The sequence below is a fragment of the Numenius arquata genome, chromosome 2 (genome assembly GCF_964106895.1).
Source record: "Numenius arquata chromosome 2, bNumArq3.hap1.1, whole genome shotgun sequence".
NCBI classification, from domain to species: Eukaryota; Metazoa; Chordata; class Aves; order Charadriiformes; family Scolopacidae; genus Numenius; species Numenius arquata.
Genome location: NC_133577.1, coordinates 50,959,692 through 50,981,475, shown reverse-complemented (window position 1 = coordinate 50,981,475; position 21,784 = coordinate 50,959,692). Strand labels below are relative to the sequence as shown.

At 38.3% G+C, this 21,784-nt stretch overlaps 1 protein-coding gene across 23 annotated transcripts in view; it reads left to right on the top strand.

Moving 5' to 3' along the window:
- The window catches only part of NRXN1 (neurexin 1), a 728,940-nt gene that overhangs the window by 318,713 nt on the left and 388,443 nt on the right, over window positions 1-21,784 (top strand). For all 23 annotated transcript variants that reach the window (XM_074168426.1, XM_074168417.1, XM_074168423.1 and 20 more), the window contains 2 exons: window positions 15,021-15,143; window positions 21,372-21,753. In XM_074168426.1, the coding sequence (XP_074024527.1) occupies window positions 15,021-15,143; window positions 21,372-21,753 (505 nt within the window). The remainder of the gene's footprint in view (window positions 1-15,020; window positions 15,144-21,371; window positions 21,754-21,784) is intronic.

The window sequence follows — 21,784 nt, the reverse complement described above, 5'->3', positions numbered from 1 at the left end:
TACTATTTTCTTCTGGAGAAGAGTATATAAAAGCTAATGTAACGTCACTGATATTACTGAATGGGGCTGCAATGGCAGTCATTTCACAGGAAAGCTCTGCTACCAACTCGTCCCCCAGGAATCTCTACTGGCGTATTCATAAATGATTGAGAGAAGAGAAGGAACACTGAGATGATAGTATTTGCAGATGCAATGAGATTATTTAGGAAAATCAAATTAAATGCTGCATGTAAGGGTTTTCTGAAAGGTTTCAAAATGCTGAATGACTGGATAGTAAAATGGTAGGTGGAGTTAAATATTAATATGTAAAAAGTAATTCATACTAAAATAAGTAATCTTAATTATGCAAGCACAGTGATGGAGTCTGTTAGCACTGAGCTGAAGAGATTGTGCAGTCATTATAAATAGCTCCTGTAAAACAGTTCAGTGCTCAGAAGTGACCAGAAATCCCGAAGGATGTTAGTAGCTATGGGGAAAGGAAGTGAGAGCAGAACAGAAAACAGCCTTATGCTATTGTGCAGTCATTTTTTATCCACATCTTGAATGCTGCATGTGGTTTTAGTTCCTGTTCCTCATAATGAATAGGCAAAATTCAAAGTACTGCAACGAAGAGGATTCCAAGTATGGATTGGCTTTCCTACATAGAGAAGGTAGACAAGCTAGGAAAAAAAAAAGATACCTGAAAGAATGAGTGTATTTTTATAAAGATACGATGATACAGCTGTAAGAAGCATCAAGAAGTTACTAAGTGGTATGAAATTGAAATACATCAAGGACGAAGGCAGTTTCTGCAGGTCCAGTAGTCCCTAATATGTTGGTCACTGGAAGCTGTGACTGTGTTAGAGCAGTAATTGCTTTTTGGTGGCCCTGCTCTCCTTAGTTGCTGTCGAAAGCACAGTACTGGGCTCGCTGGACTCCTGCTCTCACCTGGCAAGACCAAACAGATATTTGTTTATTTTTAGTGCAAAAGTTTGTCATTGTATTAAAGTTGAAGATCTAGAAGCAGCCTTAGCTCGGAAAGTTTGTAAAGTACAAGCTGCTAGAATCTGGCAGCAAATAGTTAGGGAAAAGTCCCTTAATATCATTCCCTTCTTCTCTAAACATCAACGGCTGGTCGTTGTTAAAGGCAAAATGCAAGACAATACAGAGCTGTGGTGTAACATTCAGTATAGCAGCTTCTGTCTTACACACCATTTCCTCTCTTATTTTGCAGCTTCTTTTCCTAATCGTTTTATCACTAGTTATACCCCATATTCAGAGCAAACAGGAAATTGCTAGTGAAAGTAATAATAAATCTCTCATCAGCTGAGCTGTAGACAGTCATTCTAAACTTTGTAATCGGATTCTATGAAAATTAGAGTATTACCACACAGATGGCAGCAGATGACACAATCCAATATTTCAATAACTTCTCCAAAAAATCATTCTTAATTAACTGGTAAAACCAGTCAAATTAGCCAACTTAATTAATGATTTACCCTATTTCATATGTAGTAAGAGTTGGGAATAATTTTTTTTGACTTGGTACCAAGAGTTTTCTGGCAAGAAAGTTTGGCCTGTAGCTCTTTACAAAGAAAATCATTGTTAGCATTCAGGATTAATAAAAAATAACTGTAACTCAGCGCTGATTAGTTGACAGTGCTTCTAAAGTTATAGTCAGATTGGAAATACTACCAGACTTCATGTATCAATACCTTTATTTGCTTTTCACATTAATTCCTCATTTGTTTCTTAGGACTCTCTGTTCCTAAGAAATAATGCTGTTGTGATGCTCAGCTGTTAAAACTGCTGAGAAAAACATTCAGAAATGCTTATAAAGGAAAATTCTATGGAAAAATACTGCAGTCTTGCTATTACAGGATTATGGTTTGAAGAGCTTTTTCAGGCGTTAGGAACTTAAGGGTTTTTTCACCAATAAGTCTGTCTAAAAAGATGCTAAAATCATTAATATTTTAGTTCAGAAAGTATTTAAGTATCTTAAGAACATGTGTAGGACTTTTTCTGAATAGATACCTTGCTGAATCAATGCTGCTGTGCTTATTTCCAGAACGTTTCAAGGAAAACCAAACAAATTGCCATCTCTCTGCAGGTAGATACTGCTTTTCTGATCAACACATCACATGTTCACAGCCATCATTCTGTTGTAATATATACTTGTAAAGAATTAACATAATGTGTTTGGGGTTGGATTTTTTTTTTTTTAATATAATGGATATACATGGATAAGAGATAAGTGAGAGGGGAAATATAGAATCGGAGAGATTGAAATTTCAGTGGGATGTCTCATTAACGCAGCCAGTGAGCATGCAATAGGTCTAATATATGTTGAGGTGAATTGCCAAGTTTCTGTCTGTCTCTCTCATATTAGTAGATATTATGAATAGAACATTTCTAAGTTATTAAAAAAAAGCGCAACCAAGTTCAGTGAGAGTGAGACCAGATCCTATTTCTCAGTTTGGTGTGATTAGGGGAACCAAGCTGCGTAGGGAAAGCTTGACTACCTCCTCTTCAATTAAAGAAAAAAGAAAAAAAGGAGGGGGGGAAATAAAAAAGGGTACCAAATTAATATGAATTAAATTAAAATTATTCTGATACATTTATACATTTGTAGTGCTGGAAGTCTGGAATAAATCCCTGGTAAGCAATTGTCTTACTCCTTAAAGCATTAAGATCAGTGGGATCTGATTATAGACAGTAATGAACAGGACATGGGCGTAGAGCCTTTGTCTGTCTTTTCCCTGTGTAGCGCTCTAATGCAGAAGTGGAGTTCTCTGCTTATTTGGATAAATACAAGCTTGCAGAACCTGGTTTCTGAGCCATCTGTGGCATTTTCGTGGTCCCTCCTTTATTGTGTCTGCAGAAAATATTGTGTAAGTATGTATTAGTTTCAGCTGCATGACTGTTTCAAAAAGGTGGGCTGTTTTATCATGGCTTCGCTTCTCTGCAGCAAGTCATCATTTCGTAAGTTCAATCTTGATGAAGAAGTCTAGCAAGCACTTAGCTACAATATTATTCTCCATTAATGTTATAAGAAGAGTAATTCCTTTTTCAATGTGCTTTTTTTGAAGAGCTAATAGTGTTAAAAACATCTACCCCGTACATGTCACTGATGAGCAGTTTCTTCTATTAAAAACACTTTGTATCTAGCACATTTTGCATTTGTGTCTATTAAAATGTATGAAACATCTATCATAACATTTGAAGCACTCAGTAGCTTATTACTGGAACCACATAACCACTGCCGCCTTATATCTTCTTGACAATGACTTTAATGAATTACATGTAGGTAGTTGTGAAAATTTCCATCCGAGCACAATTCGTTTTTGGATGACATGTCAAGAGGTTAACTTATGCTCCCTTCCAGCTGATTTCTAGGCCTCAATCCATCAGACAAGTCACTTCAAAGGAGATATTACTCTGTTGAGTTGAGACATCAAGATAAAGTTGGCTTTCTGAGATGCCACTTTGGGAAGTGTGCAAAGAATTCTTCAGCAGTTATTTGTCTAGGCAGTACTGAAGCACCAAGACACAAGATGAAGACCAAGACATGGAATGAGAAAAAGCTATTAAAGAAAAGAGAGGGCTGTGGTTACTGTAGCTTATATTAATTTTTTGGTATTATTTCTCATAATATTTCTCATTCATTTTATATTTTGTGAGATTTTCCTCGAAGGAGTGAAGTGCACGTATGTAGAAATAACATTTCATTAGTTAAAAGTTCCTCTCTGTCTCTGCACGTTAAGTCTTTTCTCGCTAATAATAAAATCTGTCTGGAAAAGAAAGACCAAATAGGTAAGTCAACAATTCCATCTTTCACTCACATGCCGTGAACTGTTTACACGTGAATTGTGGAAATCAGATCAGAAATGAAGAATAACAAGCATAAATGGTATGCTTGCTACCATCTAAGGCATTTTAATTTTACAAAAATGTAAGCACTATAGTTGTTGAGTATTGGTGAAAATTATCTGTTGCATTTGTGTTGTGGTTGCTGCCATACTTTGAATTGTCCATGCAGTTTTGCTGTTTAACGTTTCAGCAGCTTGTGTGCTGTTTCCTAGGCGAGAACAATACCAATGTACACCATGGGCTCTCAGGGGAAGAAATATTCTTGCACCTCCAGCTAACATTTTGAAGGTGATAGAAGACACTTAGAAGTCAGTTGACAAGCTAATCAGTTATGAATAAGAGCAGCGCTAGCTAGAAAAGACTCCAATGTGGATTCTTGATTTCCTAAAATTACATGAACCGAGATACAGAGTGCACCTTAAGATAGTGCACGTAGGAACTTCTGTCAGGAAGCTGACTTGTTTTTTTCAATAACAAAATTGCCATTCACTGACACAGAGCACAATCCTTAACAGATAAAAAATAGCAAAAGGCCATTTGAGAGATTCCCTCAATGTTGAAATCAATTCCATCTACTCAATTTTAAAAGTCATTCCATTTTAGTTTTATACGAGCAAGCAAGAGGCAGCAAGCACCAGCCTGGAAATAGCAGACAGCAAAAGGTGCTTGACTTGACATATTCTTAGCATGCACGTGATTGAGCAGCCATAATTGCAAAATGAAATTCTCAAAAAGTTGCAAGTGAACAATGAAAAAGTAAGACTAAACCTCACTATTGCGGATGTCACATTAACTTCCGTTTCATTTAGCCACCACAAATACATGTCTGCGAAAGTAATAGATTTAGAAGCAGCTGAAATTTAGCATGAAAAGTTTGATGCAGAATGCAGAAAATTTCCTTGTTTGTGGAAAAGAAACACACGTTGGTCTTTGGGGTAAGAAATCGCAGGAAGAAGCTGGAAGAGTTGCTGAAAATTTACCTTTAATAAAATGCCATAGTAAACATATGCAAACTATCTTAAACATATGTGTTATCTAAGGCAGTTGAGTACTTTTGTTCCCAACAAAATCTTTATTGGAATAAGTATGTAGTATTTTTTTTTTAATCTTATTGTGGGCTCAGGAATCCTGAAAAAGTATGTCTGGAAAATGCTATTTTTATAGGGAAATTTTTATATGTTCCCTGATAATTAGTATTCAGATTGCTTTCTTGCAGATAAGGAATATCGGACCTAACTCAAAATCAAAAAAAATGTTTAAAGAGTAATGACAATATTCTCTACAACTTCAGTCTGAAAAATTCAGGGTCTTTTTTCTTTAGAAGAAATTTTCTTTATAAGAAAGATTCAAAAAACTGTTCATGTTTACCCTTAACTGTTAATTGTTTACCCTTTTTTAATACTACTGGAGCACTGAAATCTTAAGATATGTATTTACTTTATATGACCCTACGGCCAGTATCATTGAGAACGTCAGGAATCTTAAATTCTGGATGAAATCTGGTGCAGCTGAACTGGTTGCTCTTCAGAAGTAGAAAAGGTCTAAAAGTAATCATGAACTATTACATGGAATTGGCAACACTTTACACGCATAAACTTGGAGCAAGAATGACATGATATAGTGATGAAGAGATATACAAATCAGAATAAGTGTGGCTTTGCAACTCTTTTATGTAATAGTTTAGGAATATACAAGAAAATAAGCGTAGGCTTTATGTCGTCCATTGCGTAAGATGGGAAAAAAATCAGAGAACAATCCTCCACCCATGAAAGTCAGTAGAGGCTGTTTATAGAACGGGGATCACCTTTGTATTCATCTATTTGCAATTTGTGAAAGTAATCTGAAATGTCTATTTTGGTGCTCCTTGCTTGACTCGTGTCTACGTAGAAGCATGCAAGAATAAGCAGTGTGAAGAAATTGTGCTTTTCTGTCTATGAGTATAAAAATACTTTAAAACATTTAAATAATAATCAATAATCATAAGTCTTTAAACATTATTCTCTTTACCCTTAACTAGGGAAAATATTATAAATCAGCAGTTACTACAGTTTCTATTTTTTTTTTAAGGATATGAGTGTGAGATTTAGTTGTTATTTTACAATTTTATAATATTTTATAACAGCTGTACTTTGGGATGAAGACACCTGTACATTAGGAGGAACTTATTCTTAAAATAAAGTCACAGTCCAAATTATTTTCCTTTCTGTGCCAAATAGTTACCAATCTGCTTATTCTTAAGCACAACGTGCAAGATATAAGGGTAAAATGCAATATTTAAGTGGTTTTTTCCTGTTACGTTCATTTTTGCATAAACGTAAAGGTAATGTTTTTTTGTAAAAAGGTAAATTATAGAGAAGCATACTTAAGTTGTCCTTACTTAAATTTTTAAAGGTACTTCAGAGTTTTGATAGCCGTGGTTTGATATAAATGGGCACAGTCAATATCAAGGTCAGAAAGCCTAATGTGTGATCAAATCTGTTTCTGCTTCTTTCCAGTTGTCAGTTATAATCAAAGCAAAGTAAAACAAATATTCCGGTTCTCTCAGGGAAAAAAAAAAAAAAAAAAGACGATTGAGTATGTACCAATTTTTTCTGCAAAGATAATTTAGGTTATTTTTCCGTCCCTGGATTTAAGTGGAAAGAAAGAAGGCAGACTTAGCAGTAGAAAACAGAAGCACAAGTTCTTCAGACTCATAAAGGGTGTCTGCACCATCAGGGTACACTAGATCTGCTATAGGTGACTACTTACCTGTTCCCTGTAGCTGCTGTATCTGACTTGTGTTTGTATTTATTAGCTGATTGACAGTGATTGGTAGATTGGTGGTTAAGGTCCAGATTATCAAAGTTATTTAGATAGCTGTCTCATGGTTAAATCCTTCTTCCAAGTTAGAATTCCTCCAGATCTCTTGGGTTGAGAGGAGATGGCAAAGTTCCTCTGGAAACTGAGGCACTGTATTTGAATAGTAACTTGTATAGATGAAGAATAATGAGTCTGCTCTGACAAAAATCTAATTCTTCTTGGGAAAGCAGAAAATGAACTTGAACTCCTCTTGGGATCACTTTTCCCTTAGTTTAAGCCCGTGTCTCACAAATCAGTATTATTGACAGAACTCTGAATTCACACAGAATTAATGAATACTGGACATCCCGGCAGCCATTAAAGTCACATCAGAACAATGAATATTTACTTTTAAAAAATTGAATTCCAATATTGCTTAAAATTGGGGTTTGGTGTTAGTCTTGGTGCTATTTTATACAGGAGTTGCCAAGGCAGTTCTCTTGATTTTCAATCCTGTTCCTGTTACAGGACATAAAAAACCAAACACTTAATAACTCCAGATGAATTAGACATTGTTTTCTTTACCAGTTTAAAAGGAATTTTTGATGGAAACAAATTTTCAGTATAAGCAAGCTGTCTGTAATGCAAACATTCTGCATGGAAAAAAATCAGTATTGTAAATGAAGTAAAATTTCTCATTTTGTTCTTCCTTGTGCAATACACTAGCTTATAGTGGATTATTCTTAAAAAAACAAACAATTTTGGTTATCGAGCCAAAGTGACACACACCCCCTCCCCGTATTATCCAGTGTCAGTGTGGGTCTAGTTGAGTTCTTGCAGTGACTCAGTCCAGTCTCTTCAAGACCCTCCTCTCTTGGTGGCCAGAGTTTCCAGGCGGCTTACCTTCCTGTCATCCTTCTGTGGCCTTTTCTCGAGCTGGACTCGAGTGTTCTGGGAACTGGCTCAGAAAATGGCATAACAGGCTTGTGAAAAACTGCTTTCCTAATGTACTACTAATGTAGCTTATGTAGAAAGAAGTCGAAGATGTTGACTTGAAAGTGTTGTGTTTGGTGTACCTTACCTAATCAAAAAAAAAAAAGCTTCAATGTATTCAGCTTAAAAATCGTGGATTTTTCCATTATAGCAGCCATGTCAAACTAAGGTAAAAACAGAGTAAGATTTATGAGAAGTCACACAAGTAGTTTATGGAAGTGAATCTGCTGAATCCTAATTCAGAGTCCTAGGCTTTGGGCGCACTTGAAAAACTTTAGCATGATTCAAGGCAAGATAAGACCTTAAGGTGTGTTTGTAATGCTGCCTGATCTTTGCAAGTGCACCTTTTTTTACCTGCAGTAAATATAAAGTAAATAATCTTGCACTGTGAAGCTTCCTTTAAATTAGCGTAGAACTGCCGTGTATTGAAAGTTCATGCTCACCTTACAGCAAAGTCCATTGTCAAGTTCAACATAATTTCTGAAAATTTGCCTGAAAATGTGCAGCAGTGAGCTGAAAAAGCGACAACTGTATGTTTCAAGCTCATTGACTTTGCTGTGCTTTAGTTCAGGGCCTTAGGGCAGATTCATAAAAACTTTAGTACCTTTAGCACATTTTCTGATAGTCATGATCCTTAGAGAATGGTACAAACGAGAAACTGCACTCTTATTAAAAATACAGGAATCTAGCTGACTTCTGGTTTTAGCTTTTAAAAGATACTTTTCTTTCATTATTTCCAAGAAGAAGTAAAATTATATGTCCTTAGGGCTGTTTGTGTTTCACTTGCTTAGATATAAAACTTACAAAACTAAATTAAAATGCAGCTGATTCCTAACACTAAATGTTTTAAGTAATGTGTCGAGAAATGTTTCTGGCTGGGTTAGACATTTCATAACGTAGTAACAAAATCAGTGTTATCCTCTCATTCACTCTTGAGTTCACATATAGTTGTAATTGCAATTTCAAAACCATGTTTTCCAAGAAATATTGTTCAACCCAATTATTAACCAGCGAAGCATGATCCCCAATTCTGAGAGCATGTGTATATGTTCTATGTATACTTTGATGTGGCAGGAAAGTCTAGAAGCCAAGACTTGCAACTCAAAATCTTATTACTTTCTGATCTTTCTTTCTCCATCCTGGTGAAATTCAGTAGTGGTCCTCATTCTGTTTGTAGAGACTAGGCTTTCACAAGACACTGGTTTGTCATCAGCACCTTTCTTGGCAGACACCAAGTGTCCTTAGATATAACTTAGTCCCATAGATCTGTGTTCTGCCCTCCCACCTTGACCCACTGGCTCTGCTTAGATATTTAAGTGTCGCCAACAGTTAATATCTAATAGTTTTAAAGAAATTAATGGGTGAGGATGTGCACTGCCACACCCCGAATTTAAATAGCTTGCTCAGGGCAAAAGGTAGACAAAGTTGGGAGAGGGGAAGTACTGAGCAGCTCAGACCATGGGCAGGGGAAGCAAGTTCAAAGAATAGAGAGAAAAGAAACAGGCAAATGACTATAGAAAACTTCGTGTCCTCAGACCTGAATGTGGTGCTTGGTTCCTGGATTGTTTTGTGTTTTTTTTTATATATCCTTCTATGGATTTTTCTTCTCCAGTGCATTCACTACACATGCAGGTTTTCCTTGCTAGTGCACTAGATCAATATTCAATGCAGTCTGTTTGCAGTTTGGTCATGTAGAGGAAGCCAGCAGACTTTTCAAAATACCTTGTTTAGCTTTCTGCATTTATATATATATATATGAAGTGCATATGAGTGCATGTACAGAAACGGATTTAAGATTATATTTCTGTTATTCACAACAATATGACCAAATCTATCAAAAAATGAAGGCTAATGAATTATATTAGCAACTCTAATCTCCTTCATTTTAATTTCTGAAATGTCAGGTTTTGTTTTAAAAAGTAATAAAAATACCCTTAACTGCCAATACAAATTGCCAAAAGCAATTTTGCCTATAATAAAGCTATTGTGGGCTTGAACATTTTGATCAAGCAGTGCAGATTGATATGTTTTGCTTGATACAATTCAGTGAACATGCTGTTCTTGTGCATTTTTCTGTATGAGTCTGCTAGGAATAAAATACAGCTGACAATTTCTTTGACCTGCGATAAGATTTTCTGAAGTTAATTTCTCAATTAGCTTTAAACGATAAACTGATTTACATCTTTAAAAGGCAGTGATGCTTTTCTAGTAGTAAGAAACAAGCATAGTCAGGGAATTTCAGGATGATGCAGATGCAGTCATTTAAAATACGGTTGATTCACTATAACTGACTCTTTAAACTCAAGTTTGCAAATGAGTGGTTCGGAAGACCAGAATTGTTTCTGCAGCCGACTGCTATAGAAAGGGTAACGAGGATTAAGATGCTTTCCCCTATTTGTCTTTCTGCGTCTAGTTCTGGAGGAATCTTTTATGACCCTTTTGTGCTGCAGCCTGACTGGTGTATAATATAGATGCTTCACAAGGTTTGCATGGTGGCTGTGAGACCAGCTGCTTGCGGGAACAGAAGCCTGGATTACAGGCCTGCTAGATTTACCCTGGGAAGCAGGATAAATGAGGTGACACAGAGTTGCCTGGTTCTGCGTCAGGTATTTACAATCACACTCTTCAGGTATCTCTCGGGGTCGCTCAGCTATCTTTACTTTACAGTTCAGCTTGCTGTGTATGTATTATCTTAGTTGTAAGACTCTATCTGAAAACCTGGCACTCCTGACCTCAAAGTAATATTGTTTATTAACTGGAGTTATCTCAGGGTTTTGTCTTTTTTTCCACTTATTTTCTCAAATTTCAAATGGTAAATGCCATCGGATATTGATTGCTGTAGTATGCATAGTTATCCTTTGGCATACTAGGCTGAAATCACTGACATTTCTTATACCGACTGAGAAATAGATAGTAGTGGTTTGCTTATGACTAACTGGGGTTCCACAGGTTAGCAGAGCATTCACTGATCTATCCACTCTCCCTTGCTTGTCTCTGTTTACTTTGATTCTCTTTCGATACTTCGTTTTTGATACCTACTTTTGGTCACAGAATTGAATGCTCCGAGCAAGTCTGGGTAGCATTTTGGTTTGAGCCTTGTTGGTGGATGGCATCGTTAAGAGCCAGTAATTCTTGTGTTTGATTCACACAACTCGTTTTGAATGTATTTTTATACAATGGCAAAAGCAAGTGTCCTGTTTCAAAGTGACCAGTTTGTTTTTATGATGTTCTGTTCGAATAGTTGGTTAAAAGATCTCCCGATTTAAGTAAACCAGGATAGAGACCTATAAGAGAAAAAGTAAGTATGCATGTTACCGTCAATTAACAGGCTCATTTGAATTCGGCAAATTTTCAGTGCTTTAATTAGGCTGAAAAGGCTCCTCACAAGATAATAAAGAGAATAGGAATCTCCAGAGAACATTTAGAATATTCAGCACACTGAATACAAGATTTTTCTTCTGGAGGATCATACTTTTTTTCTTTTAACTTTAAAGAGGACTGAAGACAGTTAAATTCCAGATGAGGGGCTGAAAACAAAGTAAGCTCAACTTTGGGTGCTTATGTGAAGTTACAACTTAGGATGTTTGGGACTTTACCTTTGTATGTCCTAGTTCATAAAGAATCACATCATCAAGATTTGTACCTCTATCCGGGTAGCTGCACAGTCTCTATTTTGCCATGTAAAACGATGGTTGTACAAGCTATTATCCGCTTTTGAATGAATGTGCAGATTTTACTGGCATGATGGACTATAAGCAAATTGTGAGAGCCATAAAAGTGCCTATACTTTTTTTTATTTGCTACTGTCCATTCACACTAGAGATGCATAAAATCTAGTTGTTATTTAAGCCTTTAAAGTAGGAAAAGAGCTGAATATAGACATTGATAATAAGTTTCGTACTTAAACAAGAGAAGATACTTAGGGTATTTTTGCAGGTTACAGCCTGTCTCTGAAAGGGAAGTTTTATGATGAAGGTATTCATGTCCGAGAGAATCGGTAGCTCAGAAAGTGAGTGAGTGCTGGCGACGTGAAGCAAATTAGCTGTGTCCTGTTTAGAAAGAGACAAATGAGTTCCAGCGGAAGGAGAGCACGGGAAATGGGAGTGGAGGGACATAGGGTTGGGTAGTATCAGTCCATTAAAAAAAAATCCTCTCCCTTTATTTTTTTTAAATTACTATTCTTGCTTTTCTTCTCATGGGAGATATTTAATGTTTTATAGAACAGGGTTAAAAAAAAAAAAAGCTTCCCCCCCGCCCCTGCAAAGTGGCAAAGTGGCAATATGTCAATTCTTATCTAAATACAACAGCACATTCTGCTGCTGTGATTTAAGTGGAATCAGATCAGCGAAAAGTCAGAAAAAGACTGGAGAGCCAATGATTTAGTAGATTTAGATTGATATTAGATTCACTATAAAGTAGAGCACTATAAATTGGGACAGAAGAAGAGTCTGAACTGTTATGATCTCAATAATATGGTGTTTAAATTCATTTTGGGTCAATATATTTGAAAGTCAGTGAGGAAAGTACTTATATAAAATATGTTTGAGGTTGGCCAATGCCATTTAACAACATAGGTTAAGAGTTTCCTTCCGCAGTCATTATACTCTCGTGTGTTATCAAGGACTACACGTTTTTGCACCTAAGCGTTTAGAAAATTTTGTCCTAAATACACTGCTCACAAGCACATTTACTTCTTTTATATGTAAAAGTATTTTCTTGGCCAGGAAGCAGCCTAAGTGTTCCATTCTCTACAGGAATGGTGGGCATCTGTCCTTCCCCATCCAGCTTTTCATCTGCCATGGAAAATGATGGTACTTTTCAGAGAGGCAACATGACGTGATGGGTGCATACAAAATACCCAGACACTAGGTCTTGCTATTTTAGGGTTAAGTGAATAAAGTTCTCTTTGGAGAACCTCTCTATCTCTGTTGGAGCTCAGCTTCAGGAAAGAAAAGCCTCATTCCATGCAAGGTAGATGGTTTCTACGAGGCCAGGGCCGCTTTCAGTGCATTCCCTCCTGTAGTTTCTTATACCCAGGTTCATCCCCTTCATAGCCCTTTCACCATAGTTCCCCTTAATCCAGTTTTGGATTGTGCGTGTCATGAGCAAAGGCAGCTCAAGGGTAGTTGTGACCTGATCTTTTCTACTCGGAGTACTCTTGCAAAGGAAATAGACTGATATATAGGAAAACATACCTTTAGTTTTACAACAGGAAGAGTTTACAAGTCCCTAACCATTAAAAGATAATAGACGTATTTGCCTGTATGAATGTGAGCAGCCAAGTTGGATTTGATATTTATATACACTGTGGCACATTTACATGAATGGGACACTACAGAGGGTTGTTAATGTGAGAGCAAATTAAAATTGCATATGCTTTTAGGTCTTTTTAGAGATCTGTTGTGAGATAAGGGTGACTATTTCAACTACTTAAATTTAAAAAAAAAAAAGAGTTGAACTAACAAATGAAGAATGGCTAAGGTTTAAAATAATAGTAAGTGATGTATTTCTAGGCAGGCATATTGACTCTCACTAAGATTTTTACTCATGTCATTGAAGCATTTTTTTGTAAATCCATTCCTTGTCTCCCAAATCTAGTTAGAAATTGCTTCCATTGAAGCCCCCAATAAAATACAGAATAATAGAAATTGCTTAAAGAGCATTATTCTGCATCGATTTCACTGTATCCAAAGAGAACTTTATTCACTTAAGCTTTACGCAAAACTGGTCTTTCTCTTGTCAGAAAAAGTAAACATGTAAGGAACAGAACAATTCAGGTAGTTGACTTCAGTAAGTATGTGTGTGTATATATATTTTTATATCTTTTTCTGCTGGGTTTGCACACCTTTCCTGGCCTAGTGTCAATACAGAAGCATAGAGGAAGCAGCATGATGTTATCAGAATCTCACTGCCTTTGCTGTAGGTAGTATTTTTATTCCTGGAGATCCCTTGACATGCTCAAAATAACAAAAATTGCATATAAAAGCAGGGCAATCAGCCAGCAGCAATTAAAAAAAATGCTGATAGAAAATAGGAAAAGTCTGAGCTGAAAACTGTACAAAATGTTGAACAGCTACATCAAGCAGTTAGTGTCTTTTCCCTCTGTGCTGTCCTGAGGTAAGAGAGGCTTTGATTTTAGACAATGTTATATAGTAGCCATTTATTAATAGACCTCTTCTGTCACAGCCTGCACTGGGTGGAAAAGAATTCGAACAGAGATGTGGGAGTGTTTCACAGCCAGAGGCATATCCGTTTTTAAAAGAAGGCTGACCCATTGGATGTATCACCTGGAAAGATGTCGTGGAGGTGTAATGGTCTGACTCGATGTAACCCTCGTGTTTTCATGTCAAATGTTACTATATTATACATCTCTTTTAGTTATCAGCAACCTTTATTGTGCCACGGGAACTGAAAAACAGGCCAGGGAGGTCTCTATCTTGCAAGAATGTGATTTCTTAATTGCAGATTAGCTTTACCTTCTGGAGAGTCACCACATAGGTCCAACAACTCGGGTTTGAGCACTGAAGTTTTGATTGATTGGCTCAGCACTTGGTCAATCACCTACTCATATCAATGATAGATCGTAGCCAGGATTTTTCCCCTTCTTTTTCTTATTAGTCAACACTGCAAGGGACAATTTCCATAATCATTTTCTTCTGAGAGTTTTTTCCCTAGTTATTAACGATACCCTGTTTCCTAGATTTGTGAATACTTCAGTTATTTCAAGTACTATATACTATAAGTAGGATTATATTTGCTTCAAAAGTGTTTGTTGTACTGCTTACAAAAAATAGCAGATTACAAAAAAAGGTATCCCTGAAATGTAAAAGGAAAGCATGGTCTGGAGGTCTGCAAACATCAGAAGGTACTGGCTCTGAATATTAACGAGTCATCTGGATGATAAGGTAACAGATGATCTTCTGAGAAGTCCTAATAAACAGGCTGAGGAGCTGACATAGGTTAAGAAAAATGTAGTACACATATACATACATTTACCACTTCTACCTTCTGCCCAAATATTTTTAATAAAGGAGCAAGAATCTGGCCTTGTAAACACGTGCTGAAGTTCTGGCTGCAGTAATCCCATTTCTTAAAGGCTTGCGCATGACTGGAAGACGCATAACTAAATCCATGTTGACTGTGCCTATTTATGACAACCTGGTTCGCTGAATGTGCATCTACAATACATTTATATCGTTAAATATACAATAGAAATGTTTTAACATAGTAGCTCTATATTTTGAGGTTTGCTTATACTTTGCAATTTTCTCGTTTGATGTGACTTTTAACGTTTGCCCAGCCAGTCTCTCTGTCTCTCTCTCTCTCTCTCTCTTTCTCTGTGAGGTTCACATGTAAACTGATTTAAAGATTGCATAATGACTGTTTGGCATATCCTACAGGCAAAGGTCCAGAAACCCTTTTTGCTGGCTATAACCTCAATGATAATGAGTGGCACACAGTGCGTGTGGTCCGGCGAGGAAAAAGTTTAAAGTTAATGGTGGATGACCAGCAGGCCATGACAGGTAGTGTGGCATTGCGACTCCGCGTTACTGGGGGGAAACACAAACCAAAAAATGACAGGAGTAAATGCCTTTATCTGAAAGCAACAGATGCTTTTTTTCTTGTCTTGGGTAAGATCTTTTCTTGGGTAAAAAAATCCATGTTAGGCATCTTGAAATACTGCTACTACAAGTGCGTTATTATCTTTGATATTAATGTTACTCTAACATTGCTGTTGAAATTAATGAAAACCTCCATGCTGACTGAAATTAATGTTTTTACACAGTAATTGGAGAGAAGTAATTTGATACATCACTAATGAGAAAGCAAGTAAAATGCTTTTGGCAACACACTGAATTTATACTAAGGTTAAACCCTAAGCTGTTGCTGTAAGAAAGAATTTCATAAATGTTTGAAGGATATTCTAGTGTGTTTTAAATCTTGCATCAACTGCCCTCAATAATTAAAAGTTGGGCAACAGGTTTTTCTCAAATACTAAAATAGCAGTTGGGATGAGAGAAAAAACATGGCATGCATGCTAGTGTACATTAGAAATATATTCCTATGTATATGTTATCAGAAATTATAATAGATAATGATAAATGATAATATTTTTTTTTTCTGTTAAAGATAAGGCTTACATATTTGTCTACAGCAACAGACCTGGCTTCTAGCACTGATTCCTTGCACAATACAGAGTGCCTAATTTTGTGTTAGCTATTTAGTATGTTCCTTTGTTTTCACGGAGTATTAAATAGCTTTTATAATTTGTCTTAAGTTTTGTTCAAATACTAACAATTTTAATGGGGTTATTCAAAGGAGAACACCTTTAGTAGTCTTTTTTCTCCTCAGCAGAGCACTGGAGACCGTGTCAATGGTAGAAAAATAATTGCTATGTATTCATATAGCTGCAAAAACATACTTTCTAGAAGCAGAAATTACTAACAGATCTTCCAGAGGTGAAGCAAATCTTTAGTCTGTGTAAATGATGATGCTTTGGGTCATTCTCCCAAGAAAGCAGATGGCCTAAGCCAGTTATTTTCTTTGTGAAAATAAATATGTAGTACTGGAGGAACTATACTGAAAAATATCATCTTCCTGCTTCAACTGGCAAGTCAAATAATAAGGCTACATTGGGGACGTCTTCTAGTTAAAGGAAGTTGGTTAGATCTGAATAAAACATAGCGTCTAAAACCAAACGCAGGTTTCCTGGGCTCCTCACGGCAGATTTTTTTATTTACAAGTACTACAAGTTATGAAACCAGCAAGAAGTACTGTTTTCATCTTTGAGTCCAGTCCTAGCTGCTCAACACAGCTGCAGAAAAGTTCAAAACATTGTGAAGTATTAAGATGGAAACAGGAGGTTTCTATCATACATAGTCAAGTCAAGTGAAGTAATAAGTGAAGAACACAGGACTGTAAGTTCTTGTAATCACTCTCTGTTGTGGATAGCTGTAGTTACTATCAAATACCATGGCCTCAGCAAATTGCTGAGACACTGGAACAGGCTCCCCAGAGAGGTGATGGATGTCCCAGGCCTGTCAGTGTTTAAGAGGCATTTGGACAATGCCCTTAATAACAAGCTTTAACTCTTGGTCAGCAGTGAAGCGGTCAGGCCGTTGGACTTAGATGATCATTGTAGGTCCCTTCCAACAGAACTATTCTGTTCTAGCTGTTAAAGACAGTGAGTCTTTTCTCTTCGGTTGCCTCCTAATCATGCAAAAGTCTTGCCTGTGGGTCCAACTTTCTGGTACAACACTTGTATTCTTTTGCGTGCCAGTGCCTCTATCAGAAACTGGCTGGTTGACTCAAAATCCCCTCTCAGTTCTTCAAGCTGGAAGTTGCCTGCTTTCGCGTAATCCACAGCTGTTTAATTCTCTTCAGCCAAGGGGAGAAAGTCATCCCAGTATTTTGGAGAGAAAGAGTCTCCGTAACCTCCCCGAAGGAAGGTGTATGGCCCATCTGTGGCCTTTTCCATCAGTGAGCAGGGAACTGGCATGAGAGAAACTAGAGGGAACTTGAAAGTCTGACAACACAGGAAAACCTGCTGTTAGTTCTAGGAATATTACATTTTCTACAGGGAAGATCTTTATTGCCATGTAGCACTGTGGGTTGCCAAAGACTTCATGAGTTTAAGTTTTTGCTCCCATCTGGTAGAAAGTCTAATGTACACAATGCAATTTTATGTGTAGTAGCTTTGAATTTCCTAAAGGGGTAGTGGAAGAGTTGCTATGTCAGATTGGAATGCTGTTGCTCTAAACTGCTTAGAACTTTTCTTCAGATAGTCCCAACAATCACAAATGTGGTTAAAATATTAACCCGGTAGTTATTAATATGAAATGTTATTATAATCTTATGGGAGCATGAGGAAAAAATGGACTTTCTCCCAAAAATTCCAGTTTCCCCCCGCCGGGCACTGTGTTTCCCTTTTTTTGGATTCCATTTCCTGTGTCACGTATGGAAAAAACCCACCAGATCCAGAAAACTTAAGCTGGATGGGAAGCCATTGAATCAGCCTCGCTTTCCATTTTTTACAGATTAAAAAATATCACCTGTTCATCCACATATTGAGCTTAGTCATCTTTGACGAGTGCATGATTTGTGCATGGGTAAATAATATCTTTCAGAATCATAATTAGCTTTCATTGGAAGTCATACAGGTGGTGTTGAAAATAGAAGAGTTTAAATGTTCCAAGCCCTGATGCACCTTGTTTTCTGGAAATGTATTGAAAATAAGTGAACTGAAGGAGATTACTACAGTTGGATAATGGAAAGGATACCCAGGTTATAGTTAGGAATAGAAATTCCCTTGGCCTTTTGTATGTCCCATAGCACTGCAACAGGCAATGCATTTTATGCACCAGCCTAAGTTAAAAAAACGAAACAAACCTCCCAAAGCCCCAACCTTGTAAACACAAACTGCAGTCTTTCTCTTTTTCTTCTTTGTCATAGTTGCAAATACCGTGGAGCATTATGTGAAGCCTCACGTCCTGTTAGCGTGTTTGTCTAACTGAAATGTTAGAGGGAGATTTGGGATGTGAGCCCAGATTCTGGAACTTTTTTATTACTATGCTCAAGGAAGAAATACGTTTAAGGTAGTGAATGTAGTGAGTGCTACAGGCCAAAGCTTAGTGGATTTTTGCCATGACATTTATGCAATGCCATCTGAAGTGATATAAGACTGGAATACATAATGTTCCTCCTCTAAAACATGATCCTCAACTCTCTGGCTGTGATCCAATATACAGCTCTTGGCCTTGCAGAAAGTTACAGATTTGGCAGTTTTCAAGACAGCTCCCTGACTCATTACTGAAAGGAAGAACCCACCTTTGCTAATACATCAGGAGAAGAGGGATCTTCAGCACTGATGTTTAGAAACGAGGACATCAAGAAGGCTGTCCTTGGGGATTAAGGTGCCTCTTCCAGTGCTCACCTGTATGACTGCAGATCCCAGATGGCCATGGTGGCTCAATGACATGAGTAGAGCTAGGTCAGAATGCATCCTGAAGCTAAGTAAGGTGCTTGTAAATATTTATCATAAAATTATTAGAGCAATTTTCTTATTTTTCCCTTTTAATTGTTTTAAAGCTTGCAGACCTGTTTCCACTGTAACTTCACTGATATACTCGTATTTGTATCTTAGTGCTGCGATTCTCAACCTGTTTGTGGGTTGACCCCATCTCCCTGGGCAAAGCCCAAACACCTGCATTCATCTTGCCCTCACCCTTTCCCTGTTCACACACAGAATCAGAGAATCTTCATGGTTGGAAGGGACCTTTGAGATCATCGAGTCCAACCATACACACACAAAAAAACCGCCCAACAATCTCGGGCACTAGAGCATGCCCTGAAGTGCCACGTCTACACGTTTCTTAAATACCTCCAGGGATGGTGACTCCACCACCTCCCTGGGCAGGCTGGTCCAGTGTCTGACCACTCTCTCAGGAAAGTCATTCTTCCTAATATCTGATCTAAACCTCCCCTGCCCCAACTTCAGACCATTTCCTCTGGTCCTGCCATTATTCCCTTGGGAGAAGAGGCCAACACCCTCCTCTCTACACCCTCCTTTCAGGGAGTTGTAGAGGGCAATGAGGTCTCCCCTCAGCCTCCTCTTCTCCAAACTAAACATGCCCAGTTCCCTCAGCCTCTCCTCATATGACTTGTTCTCTAGACTCCTCACCAGCTTGGTGGCTCTCCTCTGGACACGCTCCAGCAGCTCAATGTCCTTCCTGTAGTGAGGGGCCCAGAACTGAACACAGCACTCGAGGTGAGGCCTCACCAGGGCCCAGTACAGAGGCACCATCACTGCCCTACTCCTGTTGGCCATGCTATTCCTGACACAGGCCAGGATGCCGTTGGCCTTCTTGGCCACCTGGGCACACTGCTGGCTCATGTTAAGCCAGCTGGCCACCAACACCTCCAGGTCCTTTTCTGCTGGGCAGCTTTCCAGCCACTCTTCCCCAAGCCTGTAGCATTGCCTGGGGTTGTTGTGACCGAGCAGATGTGTACACAGACACTTGCTTATAAAACCTGTGAAGGTACAACTGTCTACGCCTGCCTCAGGCCTTTCTGCAGCACCACCTAAACACATCTGAGCTGGGTCGAAGCTCACACTCTCTGCTTGGAGTAGCGTGTTCAGGGAAGGACAAAGGCAACTTGGTCTGTCAACACCTTTGCTCTGCAACTGTGGGAACTGGTGTGACAGAGCGGTTTTATGCCAGTATTTATTCCAGCTTGACTGGGTCTGCTGTTCATTTCTCCACGAGAAACACGAAACATCTAAGGAACTGGGGAATCTGGTCTGTGGTACGCAAAAGATAGATTAAGTGGTGAAATTTATTAGTAATAAAAAGATGTTTTGTCATCGTACCCACACAATGTGACCATGAATCAGCCTTGCGATAGTACTGCCCTACTTCTTTAAAATAAGCATGGAAAAAAGAATAAATCTAACCTCTGCTAGAAAAGAGGGCTCTTCAGTGGACACAATTTTGATGTGCTGGGTAAGGTATTTAAAAACCAGCTTAAAAACTTACCTGACCTGTACACAGTGTACCCTGGTAATGTTGATCCTTCAGATTAGCTATACAGTCAGCAAATTTCAGACTTTGTGCTGTGCAGGAGTCCTTGTGTGACAAAGAAGGACTCAAAGGTAGCTGTGAGGCTTGGTTTTGGCCACCTTTCTGACGTAGGCAGGAAGTCCATTGCTGTTTTCAGGGTTACAAGGCACTGGGCATACACTCTTGCTGCAGTCTTTCTGCTTCCTCCTTCTCTTGGGCTCTGCCCTCTTCTCCCGTGGGTTTATCCCCATGGTATAAAGCCAGTTGCTTTTAAGGAAGGCTCTGTGCACCCTTGCAGCCCAGGGTTTTGTAGGAGGGCCGGCATTAATGTACCTAAGATAGCTTAACCAGGAATCCTTCCTCCTGCTTGCCAAATCATGTGCTTTTAAGCAAAATATAGGCAGTAATATCCCCCAAACTGTTATGTCCTCTTCCGTGAAACTCTAATGTTCAAGTTTTAGCTGAGATTTGACTTTGTGTTCTTCATGTTGTGTTAATTAATTGCACTTGCTTATAGTGAAACTACGTGTCTGGTTAAGTGTAACCACAGTGAGCGATTTTGTTGGCAGTTTGATCTGGCCTGGAGAAGAGAAGGCTCCTGGGAGACCTTGTAGCCCCTTCCAGTACCTAAAGGGGGCTACAGGAGAGATGGGGAGGGACTCTGGATCAGTAGGTGTAGTGATAGGATGAGGGGTAACAGTTTTAAACTGAAAGAGAGGAGACTTATTGGCTGTTAGGAAGAAATTCTTTCCTGTGAGGGTGGTGAGACACTGGAACAGGTTGCCCAGAGAAGTTGCGGATGCCCCATCCCTGGAGGTGTTCAGGGCCAGGCTGGATGGGGCTTTGAGGAACCTGGTCTGGTGGGAGGTGTCCCTGCCCATGGCAGGGGCGTTGGAACCTGATGATCTTTAAGGTCCCTTCCAACCTGAACCATTCTATGATATACTGTGGTATTGTGCTTTGATTTAGAAATCTTGCTGTTGGCCTTATACAAACATACTGAACTCAACGGAAAGGCTCCCAGATGTTTACCAGAAGTTTGGATGAATTTAGAAAAATCCTCTTTGGAGCCAAGAATTGTCCTTGCACATTCTGAAAAGTGTGAAACTGATGCACATACTTAATCATATGGTGTGCTTTTTGACCTCCCATTTCAGATGCTAACACATGTTTTCTCGTTATTGTTTAAAGGTCAAATGGCTGGTGATCACACACGACTGGAATTCCACAATATAGAAACAGGAATAATAACGGAGCGACGGTACCTGTCTTCTGTGCCTTCCAATTTCATTGGGCATCTACAGAGTCTTACATTTAATGGCATGGCATACATTGACTTATGTAAAAATGGAGACATCGATTATTGTGAGCTAAATGCAAGATTTGGATTCAGGAACATCATAGCAGACCCTGTAACGTTTAAAACAAAAGCAAGTTATGTTGCATTGGCCACTCTACAAGCATATACATCTATGCACCTTTTTTTCCAGTTCAAAACAACCTCACTGGATGGATTGATACTTTATAACAGTGGCGATGGAAATGATTTCATTGTGGTTGAATTAGTAAAAGGGTATGTATGGAGTAGCGTAATGATGAAAGAA